At 47.6% G+C, this 11,194-nt stretch overlaps 1 protein-coding gene across 2 annotated transcripts in view; it reads left to right on the top strand.

Moving 5' to 3' along the window:
- The window catches only part of FBXO31 (F-box protein 31), a 13,905-nt gene extending 3,240 nt beyond the window's left edge, over positions 1–10,665 (top strand). For both annotated transcript variants that reach the window (XM_010001091.1, XM_010001090.1), the window contains 7 exons: positions 3,471–3,547; positions 5,185–5,352; positions 6,071–6,145; positions 7,809–7,918; positions 8,044–8,197; positions 8,776–9,140; positions 10,310–10,665. In XM_010001091.1, coding sequence (XP_009999393.1) covers positions 5,212–5,352; positions 6,071–6,145; positions 7,809–7,918; positions 8,044–8,197; positions 8,776–9,140; positions 10,310–10,532 — 1,068 coding nt within the window. In that variant the 5' untranslated portion in view covers positions 3,471–3,547; positions 5,185–5,211 and the 3' untranslated portion in view covers positions 10,533–10,665. The remainder of the gene's footprint in view (positions 1–3,470; positions 3,548–5,184; positions 5,353–6,070; positions 6,146–7,808; positions 7,919–8,043; positions 8,198–8,775; positions 9,141–10,309) is intronic.
- The last annotated feature ends 529 nt before the right edge of the window (positions 10,666–11,194 follow it).

Below are 11,194 nucleotides of genomic sequence, written 5' to 3'. Positions count from 1 at the left end.
CTTTAGGTTTGGCAGTTTTGCCTGTACACTAGCCTTGTTCTGAAGCTGGATGGAAGGAAAGGCATGTCCAAGCTGCCCCACAGAATGAGGATTCCTTTGTAGATTGCTACCAGGGTCTTTCCTCTCAATGTGCTGTTTGTGGTGGCTCTCAAATGGCATTTTGTGTTGATCTCTTAGTTGTTAACTCTTTAGCTGCAGCCCCAAACTCCTGATGTCTTGTGCCCCCTTTTTCTGGGGGTGTGTTGTATTACTTGGGGAGTAGTCAGTGTGGTTTAAGATGTATTTTCCTCTCCTTTGTATTAAGACCGTGTTACCAGCATTTACCATGAGGGTGCTCCCTAACTCACATTCCTGCAGCATTAGTCAGGTCAGCCTAGATCACTTTCCCCAGGGTTTTAAGCTGGCTTTGGCTGACACTTAGCTCATTGCACTATCAAGTCGGTTATCACCAGCTGGAGGGCAGTCACTGCTTTCATTATTCCAGCTCATTTTGCTTCTAGACATCTTGCTACATCCTGAGAGTCCAAGAAAGTTGTAGTGTACAGATCTTCTCCACTCAAAGTGAGCTGCCTCTGCTCTAAAGGCTGCAGATTGTACTAAAAACTCTCACAATAGGTTTTTGCATTTCCCTGCCTTTTCTCTCTAAGCTGGAGCCAGGTAATGAAGTAAGAGTTAGTTAAAGTTAAGACTAATATCTGAAAGCATCTGCTTTCCCGTTTTAACACCCCGTTCTGGGGGTTGTAACTTGCCTGTTCATACCCCTGGTGTGTGTGGTGTCCCAGCACTGCGACCCTTGCTTGAGTTGCTGTGCATTTGTTTGGTGGTACTTCTTTGCCCTGTGTCTAATAAAGAGCAGAGGCAACTGCTTCCCAGTGAGTCTCCTGATGGGAGCTTGGGCATTTACTAGGCCATCCCCAGCTGGAGTCAAGCTGCTTTCCCATCTGAAGAGCATGCAGGGCTGCTTGTGGCAATGCTGATAATGCTCAGGTTGGTTGGGTATTGTACTGAAGGCACCAGTGGATGTACTTTTGCTCCATTTGGCAGGATGTGGCCTCAAACTCAGATAGGCAAGAAGCTTCTTGAGGATTGAGAAAAATAGGCAGTGTGAATAGTAAAGGAAAACCTTAGAGAAAGACACAAGTGTTGTTTTCTTCCAAGGAGCAGGGAGGGAGACAACTGTCAGATCCATTCTGTCTCCAGCTAGGGAGAGCCAGAACTGGAATTCATCAGGTTTTCCCTTCAATAAATATAGCTGCTGGCTCACTGGAGCCCAGAGGCACCCCAAGCTTGAAAACTGAGCTGTGCTTTTGCTTTGAGACTTGTTTGGGCCTTTGGCCAAGTACCAGCATTTTTCCCCACAACTGCCTTTCCTGAAAGAGCAGGAGGAGGAGTGCACAGCACCCTGAGCAAGTGAGGGGGAGAATGTGTCTCTTAGTGCCCTGGGTGTTGATGAGTGGGCAGGGTGAGGCTGGGTGGAGCACTGCTCTTACTGCAGCCTGTTTCCCAGCAGCTCATCTGGATGAGATGCCAAACAGGACTTGAAAAATTAGAAAAGAGCTGCCCACAGTAGTGGTGCAAGCTAAAGACAAAAGCTGCTGTCCAGTGGATAGGTTTCTTCTGGAGGTTATTGGGGTTTTTTCTAGTCCTCCTTGCTCCTTCTCAGCCTTAGACTTCCAGGTGGCCAGGGCAGATGGTGAGGCAGGGCCTGTCTGTGCCTCAGCCGTGGTTCCTGAACTGCCAGGGCTCCTGGCAAACTGAGCTGCAGCTGGATGTTTACTCAAAGTGAGCACACAAACTGCCCTTGACAGGCATGTGTCGGGGAGTGGAAGGGCTTGCTTTGTCAAGTAGGCACTTCCCATGCTGTTGAAAAGGTCACTGGTTGTAGCTACAACTCTGAAAGTGCTTCTGATGGGAGCTGGGCAAGGAGGGACAATTCTCATCACTCTTGGGTAGATAAGCATCAAGTTTTCTGTCCCAAAAATAAAAAAGATCTGGGTTTTATCAGCTCCATGCCAGAGAGGGTAGAAGGCAGACTGTGGTGGGTGGAGTGGCTTATGCACATACCATTTATTAATATGTAACTACTGCACTGAGGCAAGAAGACTGGGAATGTGGTTTGCTTGCCTTAGTGCTGTTTGCTGCACTGGGTGAAACCAGGCCATCAATCTTAAATTGTTTCCTGCAAAGCAAAAAGGCTCCTCCAGGCCAGTTGGCAGCAGCTCTGGACAACCCTTCCTACTGTCTCAAACCTCTGTGGAAGTTCTCTGCTTCGGTGTAATAAAAACACTCCTGTAGTACTTGCCATCTTAAGTAGTTAATGAAACAAAGCTGTTTAAGCAGCTGCACTGGAACACAGTTCTTCCTATAAATTGAAGCAAAGCAAAAACCATTATTCTAGCCAGTCCTGTAGGTTAAAACAGGTTATTGTGGCCTTCTGAGTTGGCTATGAACACCATTGTAAGGCAAGTGAAGTATCTTCTTGCCATCTTCATAGAAATCAGCTGCATCCTGTAGTTCCTGCCCAAAATGCCAGGTTGTGTGTAATGACTTTCTGTGAAGGTTACTGGTCATGTCAGGAAATTACAGGAACAAAATTAATGGCTGGCTGTGTGAGGACTGGAGGCAAGTACCGTCTCCAAGCTCTCATCAGGAGAGGGGATTTAGATTGTTGGGTACTAGGCATGTTCTTCTGCTTGCTGGAAGCATTCCTACTTGACCTTTGCTTTTGGTGACATTGAAAGAGCATCTCGCTCTGAGATGAGAGATGGAGAAGCCTCACCTGCTGCAGTGGCTTTGAGGATGACTTTGAAGCAGCTTTTGGGCCCTGCTAAAATGTAGCTGCTTATAATTTTTAAGGCTGTTACTGAGCTGGTAACCCCACCAGGTCTCCTGAGCTGGCATGGTCTGCTTTGCCTGTGCTCTTGGTGGCTGTTCTTAAGGATGCTTAGCTCTGGATACAAGGTTTTTTATAAAAGACAGGGAAGTTCTTTTAAAATAAGTTTCAATTATCCCTGTTCCTTATTCCCTTTCTGCCCAGCCTTATTTTCTGGTGCTTTGCAGTCTGAGACATCAGGTACATTTTTGGTTACTGGAGGTGGCTGATCCTCTGTTTTTAGCCCTGGGTATATCATGTGATTTCCATTAATGGGACCATGTTGCAAAGGTTTCCTGAGAATTTCTGGTGAGGTATCTGGTTGTGTCAAGTCCTGGAAACTAACTCCTGCCCTGCACTGAGCCAGGGGCAGCCAGGGAGCAACATAAATCTGTGTGAGCCTGTGGAAGGCCTCAGTTCAGAGCTGCCTGACTGTGGTTTGGTGTGACCAGTTTTCTCGTCCTTAGAAAAGGCAGTTGTGGGTGGTATTGATCAGTGTTGTGTGTCGTCTGGTAGCAGTCTTTTTTTTTTTTTTTTTTCCCCAAAATCCCAATTCCTTAGCTTGCTGTGCTCACTTGAGTGTCTCACTGTTCCCTAGTGCTGCACCGATACCGGCACATCCTGGGATTATGGCAGCCAGACATCGGGCCCTATGGGGGACTTCTGAATGTGGTGGTGAGTACCTCATTCTGGGCTGTCAAGAACTGCTGAGTCTTTTGTGTACCACTTTCCAGATCTGGTTGCCATCTCTGTGCTCTTGAGAAGTCTTGAACAGTCAGCCCTCAAGCAGTGATTGGGACCCAGAGTTTGCTGCTTGGATCTTTTCATCATCCCCTTGTTGCAACAGTCCTTTTGTGTTTCATCTGTGCTCCAGACAGCCTCAGGGGCAGACAGAAACCATGAGCAATGCTTCAGGAAAAGGCTTAATTTGGAGTTCAATCCTGATATTCCAGTGGCTGGCACAGGAGTCCATTCCTTGTGCAGTGAGTGCAGCAGAGGTTTCAGCATTGGCCCATCACTTACTGCCTTAACTTGGCCTGCAGCTGAATGTTTGGCAAAGGGACTGGCACTGGAGTTCACACTCCTCTTTCTCCTGTAGTGTGCCATGGTTTCTACTGGCTGTGTTTAAGACTAAAGCAATGTATATGAATATCTGAAGGGTGAGCATCAAGAAGAAGGGGCCAGTATCTTTTCAGTCAGGCCCTGTGATAGGACAAGGGGCAATGGATGTAAACTAGGACACAAAGATCCATGTCAATGTGAGGAAAAACATCTTACTGTAAAGGTAACAGAGCACTGGGACAGTCTTCCCTGAGAGATTATGGAGTCGCCTTCTTTGGAGACTTTCAAGACCTGTCTGGATGCATTTCTGAATGACCTGCCCTAGGTGGTCCTGCTCTGGCAGGAGGGTTGGACTCGATTTCCAGGAGTCCCTTCCAACCCCTACCATTCTATGATTCTGTGATCAGATGTGGGGATACTGGTGGAGTCTGGCAGCTCTTGTGCTGCTTGGGAGAGCAGCTAATGAACAATGCTTGACTCTACATTGGTTAGAGCTGGGCCAGACATTTGCCTGAAGCCCTTGTTCTTTGCACCAGGGTTCAAAAGCTGACAGGTTGAAACGTAACAAATTGCAAGGGCTTTGGGTTTTGCAGGATCCTGTGCCACTACCTGGTGTAAGTGCATCCAAGTGCACCAATACTTACATGATACTGTGACCTTATAAAGACAAACTTGCCTTGCTGCTCTGCTTTTTTTCTCAGATCCCTCTGCTTAGAAAATGTCCTTGTTCTGGAATGGCAGGGCTTGAGGGGAAGGATTCTGTTAGGCATGCAGGAAGAGGGGCTGGCACTTGTACCTCGCAGCAGAGGGGATTGTTGCTTCCTGTGCTGTCTGTGAGTAATAGAGCCAAATAATTCCTCATCCAAAATGCACAGATAATCATGAGAAGCAGAATTCCTCTATTCAAGTATCTGCCAGCAGGAGCTCTCAAACCAATTAGAGTCTGACTAGCTGTGTGGTCTCTTCAGTGCAGTCTCTCCCTCTGGATCCTGCGCACTAAGCATCCGTCACAAAGTCGTTTGCAGTAATAAAGGCCTGATCGTTTTCCAGTGGCTCAGGAAGCCTTGTAAAGAAACCCTCTCCCTCTTCACCAAGGGTGTGCTGGGAGTACATATGGTCTGGTTTAATTGCTGGAAAGCAGTTGGAGATGCAGCAAGCTGTTGCAGGATGGGCCCTGGAGCCGTTTGCCGCAGACTCCACAGGAAGCATGCAAGGCTGAGTTGTCTGCTTTGTGTCCCCTCCTGCTGCAGGTAGATGGTTTGTTCATCATTGGGTGGATGTACTTACCACCTCATGACCCTCATGTTGATGATCCGATGAGATTCAAACCTCTCTTCAGGATTCATCTGATGGAGAGGAAATGTGCAACGGTTGAGTGTATGTATGGTCATAAGGGACCTCATAACGGCCATATCCAGGTGAGCTCCTTTAGCACTGTAACACCACCTGTCCCAGGTGCTGTGTGTGTGCAGGCATGCACGTTGGCTCTGGAAATGGGTTTGTCAAAAAGGGTGTAAGAATTTTATAGAAGAGATGAGGCTTTCACCACCTTGTTGTATGTGTGGATGCCAGCTTTACACTCATTATGTGTCTGATAAGTTGCGTGGGCTGTTCCCTGCTCTGAATTTGTTTGCTGGCAACAGTACAGCAAGGCTGTTACACTGTCTTCAGTTGGCTTGGAGCACAGTGGGAGGGTGGGAGCACCAGCATGTGTACAGGCTGGGGGAAAGATATGTAAAATGGCCTTGTGCAGCTGGTGAATGTGTCCAAGAAGACACACAGACCCATTCTGTTTTACAGCTCTCTACAATGAGACCTTGAGAAGGTGACATTGCATCCATTCTGTGCATTGCATGCTTTGAAAAGCTTCTTGAGAGGCTGTTTCTTTTTCTTTGAAGAAGGAAGCTCAAATAGGGAAACAACTTAAACTAGTATATTTCTTCAAAGTGCATTGGGGTTTTATTGCTTTTATTTCTGTGTTCTGCAGCTGATGCACTCAGTATAACTTAATGTTTTCTCTGTAGCACATTCAGTATTGTTGGTAAATCATTTCCTCTAGGCAGTCTTAGTTACATCATCCTAGGCAATCCTAGGCTGGTCTGTAACCTGTTAAATTCTTCTCCATGGTACCTGCAGATAGTAAAGAAGGATGAGTTCTCCACGAAATGCAACCAGACAGATCACCATCGGATGTCAGGGGGAAGGCAAGAGGTAAGAGTGCTTTGCCAAGACTCTGCATTAAGGCTGCTTGGATGTCCCCTTTCTGATGACTTACCTAAGCTCTTGGCTAATGGTGGGATCTGGGAGGTGGTCTTCTGCCTTCTGATGTTTGTATCTGAATATACATAGAAACCCAGGCTGGTAGCTTCTGGTTGGTTTACTGTGATCTCTTTTAAGATAGAATTACCTGTGACTTGAATCAAAACTTCCCGTGGTCACAGGTGAATAACTGCAGGATCTTGAGGAGCCTCCTCCATACTTGCTAAGGTGTGGTTTAAGGATCCAGTATGTGAGATCAGTTCAGTGTTAGACCTGCAGAATGTTTGGGTGCAGACCCTGTGCCCTAGCTCGGTGCTTAGCAGGGTGCTGGAGCAGGCTGTTAACATCCATCCCAGTGGGCAAAAAGCTGGTTTAGGCAGTTCTCTGTGGTAAGGGGCTCTTGGAGCCCCAGCACCCCTTTTCATCCTGTGCTGTGACACCATTCCTCTTTGAGAGCAGGCCTGTCCAGGGAAAGACAGCAACCTGCATTGTGTACCATGCTGCACTGGCCAGACACTGCTGGTGCTGCAGTCTGTATCATTCAGATCTTCCAGACACAAGCCTGACTGCTGCATGTGAATCCCTGCCTGTCAGTGGGGTACCTTTCTACTGCTTGTCATCTTGGTTGAGGGATTAAAAGCTTCATTTGTTTGTTTTATCCTCTGTCTGTATCAGCTATACCCAGCAAGGCAGATTCCTGACTCCAGCTACAAGTTTTAAGGTGCAGGTATAAATGTCAGGATGAAAACCTCCTGCAAATACCTGTTCCAGGTAGTTGTGTTTGCTGCCAGCTACTTAAATGTGACAAATCTGATACTTCAGTTGCTTCTAACAAATTCTTTAAAATGTCTGTCTCCTAATGGGGAACAGCTGGGTGAAAGGTTTAGTTAAGCATTTTCTGGTTCTGTAGCAGATGAGAAATGCTTTAATACTTGCAAAGCACTGCATTAAGTGTGCGTGGCATTATGGTAATTGGAGGATCTGGCTTTAGAAGATAAAGCAGGCAGGTTTGGAATATCACTTGGTAGGCTGCTATCTTAGTGTAAGCTGTTATCACACTAACTCATGGCAGGGTATTAACTTGTCAGAGCTGCTGTAGAGGTCCTTCAGGAGATGTCCTCAAAGCACCCTTTGGATTTAGGTGCATCGGTATTAAATCAGCAGGATTTAACCTCCTAAATCTTCAGTGTCTTTCAAAAGCTTCCTTTTTTATGTGTAACATGCCAGGGTAGGGCACAGGAGTCAGCTTATGGGCACACAAATGAGTTGCTGCCTTGTAAGTCAGGACATAAAGTAGTAGGTAGATCATTTACTTTGCAGTAACAAGTGATGCTTATACTTTTATTTGGAGGAGGTGTATTGGTTCTACCTGTAGCTTATCTGAAGGAGAGCATGTTTGTTAGTGGTGTCTGGCAGGTGTAGGACAGTTACCATTAACTACTCGTTAAGGAGACTTCCAGGCCAGCTCTGTAGCAATACGTGCTTGTCCCAAATCCAGCCTTGATCCTCTCTGTGGCTCTGCTAGTGATTGTGCTGATGAGGCAAAGTCATGTTGGGGTACATCACTGTCCCAGTGAGATTTCCTTATCTCCCCCCTTTTCTCCTTGTGCTGCAGGAGTTCCGGACATGGCTGAGGGAAGAGTGGGGCCGGACTCTGGAAGACATCTTCCATGAGCACATGCAAGAGCTCATCTTGATGAAGTTCATCTATACCAGTCAATATGAGTAAGGGCACCAGCTTCTTCTATGTGCTGGGGCTGCTGCAGCCTCAAGAGCACATGGGATCCTTTCTTCTGGAGAACATGTCAAAGGGTTCTCTCTAACTCTCTAACCTTGTGTGTTTTGCACAGCAACTGCCTGACGTACCGACGCATCTACCTCCCCCCTAGCAGCCCTGATGACCTTATAAAGCCAGGTCTCTTCAAAGGAACCTATGGGAGCCACGGGCTGGAGATTGTCATGTTAAGCTTTCATGGAAAGAAAGCAAAGGGGACTAAAATCACTGTAAGGGCATTTTCCTTTCTCTCAGATGCTTATTAAAGTGTTCTTGCTGCCATGGATTCATAGGAGAGAGAGCTCTCTCTGGGAGGTAGTCAGTTGTTGCCACACCAAACCCTGTTTCTCCTGCAGATTGGTGGCATCAAGTGAATCTTTATATGTGCAGAGTAGCTAGAACCTGCTTTGCAAGGTTTCTCATTATGCCACCTTGTTCTCCCTTCCTCCTGCTTCCTGTGAGCAGGTCACTGGTGGTCATTCACATTTATCTGACCACATGTTGGCAGCTCTTCACTAAAACCAGGCTAGTGAGCTCCTTCCTCCCTGCAGGGAGGGATTCTGACAAAATTCAGTTGCAGCTTTGACTTTCTTTCACTCTTGCAAGTACAGCCTGGTTTGTAGCTTTTGTTTAAACATTCTGTCTGGTGGGGGAAAGCAGAGGTGGCATAGCTCAGGGAATAATGATCAAGGTCTGAGGGTTTGTTTTTTTTTTTTGTTGCAAACTTTGGTGATTGGAAGTCAGATGGTGGATGGGAGGAGGATACAGGTCTGAACTCTGCAGCTGTGCTGTTGCTTCCTGTCTCTAGGGAGATCCCAACATCCCAGCTGGACAGCAGACTGTGGAGATCGACCTGGCACATCCTCTGCAGCTGCCTGACATCGAGAACCTCCGTGATTTCAGTGAGCTGTCCCGCATTGTCCTGGAGGTGCAGGAGCAGGTGCGGCGGGAGGAGCAGGAGGAGGAGCACGGGCAGGAGGAAGAGGACAACTCCCCACAGCCTGCATCCCAGCCTGCTGCAGTGCCCCTGGGAGGAGAAGGTGCTGAGGGGGAAGAGACTGTGGCTGGGGCACAGGGGACAACCCAGGACAAGGCACCAGCTTCCCAGCCCTTCGTGCTGCCCATGGGAGTCATATCCAGGAATGAAGACTATCCCCGGACCTGCCGAATTTGGTAACAGGGACTAGTGGTTTTACAGCCTAGTGCCAGTCACCTTTTGAAACAGAAGGGGGGGGGAGTGGGCAACTCTGAGGAATGTTCTGTATTTTCTTGTCCTATACCTGTGTGCAGGTCTCCCAGCCCCCTGTGCTCAGATTTTCTGTTGCTGCTGCACTGTCTCCCATACTCTTGTTTGCTCACTGTTTCTTAACACACTGTCACCTGCTATCCTGCTTCCTTGTTAGATTTTATCCTCTTACTGTGAAGCTAGCACCTCTTCTGTATCCACCCCCTCTTTTCTTTGTGTTTTGTTTCCTAGAGCTGCCCAGCATATGTATATTTAGAGAGCAGTTCAAGCCACTTCCCATTTCTCTGTGTCACTTGTATCCCTTAACTGTGGGAACATGGTGTTCTCTGCCACCCCTCCCTGGCCTCTGATGCCTTGGGGCTAGCTCTGGAAGGTGCTGAGCACCCTAAGCAGTAGGTGAAAGTATGCAGAGCCTTGTTGAATGGGACCTGCAGTCAGTGAAGCAGCATACTAAATGGAGTGTGGAAAACAGAGCCCAAAAGCTGAGGCTTAGGCAGGTGACCTTCAGCCAAACATGTGTGCTCATGGAAAAACCTACCAGTTTATCCCAGAAGGCTCCTGCTGTCACAACTGAGTTGTATCTGAATAAAACCCTGCTCCACCTGCTGCCCGCTTGGAGGTTACACCGACCTTTCCTGCTCCCTTGCTCCAGTGAGATTTTTCTTTTCTTAGATTTTTTGCTTTCTCTTGCCTCCCCTAGGTTTTGTTGCAAGGTTTGCCTTTGGTCACCCTCTCAACCTGCTTTTCTTTTTCTTTGAGGATTATCTGGGCCTGAGTTGATCCTTGAGTTGCAGAAGTAAATCTCAGAGGGATGACTGGGCTAAACTGCAGAAAAATGCAGCTTTGATGTGCATCTGCTAATTAGAACACCCAAAAGCAGCAACCTCCAAATAGCAGTGGAGCTTTTCTTCTCTTAAAAAACAGCATCAGCAGTGTTCATAAGAGCTGAGTAAACGTAAAGCTCCCTGTTCTGTAGCACCTGGCAGCACGTTTGACAACGGCTTTGAGCACAGCTCTGTGCTTTTGTTTTTATGATTATCTGTTGGGTAATGATGGCTCCTCTCACCTCTTTTATTTTGCTCTTCTCTCCTTGCAGTTTCTATGGGACAGGGCTCATTGCTGGGCACGGCTTCACCAGCCCCGAGCGCACCCCGGGGGTCTTTGTGCTCTTCGATGATGATCGCTTTGGGTTCATCTGGCTGGAGCTCAAGTCCTTCAGCCTTTACAGCAGGATCAAGGTCTCCTTCCAGAATGCCCAAGCACCTTCCCGTGAGGCTTTTGATGAGATGCTGAAGAACATTCAGTCACTGGCTACTTGATGGGTCGGTTGTGATGGACAGGGCTAGGGGTTGCAAAGGCTGCTGCACTCCCCAGCCAGAGCTGGGATGGGGATTCCTTGCTCTTGGTACCTCTGAATTAAAGCATGCACTTTTAATAAAGCCTTTTTACCCCAAATGTACACATCCCAGTTAAAATATCCAGGACTGCCCTTTCCTCCCTGCCACCCTACACTGCTCCCTAGCAGCCCTTGTCACCCAGTCTGTAAGGTAGCTTTGTGTGGCTGAAGGGATCCTGCAGAGGAGGAAACACAGACCCTTCTTCTAGCAAAAAGAATGTTTTGGAACAAAAATAATGAGGTCAGAGCTGGGTCAGGAGAACATCTCCTTTACTGGATGGACACAAGTCCTCTGCTCTGACCATTAGTCTCCCATGGAAGGAGCTCTTTGTGGAAGGGACTGGTTGAAGCCTTTGCTTTACTCTAGGCCCATGTGTCCTCCTGGGAGACTTGCTTAACCCTCTTGAACACCCGTGCAGTCCCCACTGCAGACTGGCTGCTTCATGTTAAATTGCATCAGCAGTGACAAAGCATGTCCTCCTCTCCAGAAACCTTTCTCAGGGTGCAGCATCACCAAGAGAGGCTGGTGTGATACCTGTTTCCTTGGCTTAGTCATTGGAGTGGGTGATTTCCTTTTGAGAAATT

Source organism: Chaetura pelagica, unplaced genomic scaffold (assembly GCF_000747805.2).
Source record: "Chaetura pelagica isolate M959 unplaced genomic scaffold, ChaPel_1.0 scaffold227, whole genome shotgun sequence".
NCBI classification, from domain to species: Eukaryota; Metazoa; Chordata; class Aves; order Apodiformes; family Apodidae; genus Chaetura; species Chaetura pelagica.
The sequence above is the reverse complement of the archived record's forward strand: the minus strand, read 5'-3'. Positions and strand labels throughout refer to the sequence as shown.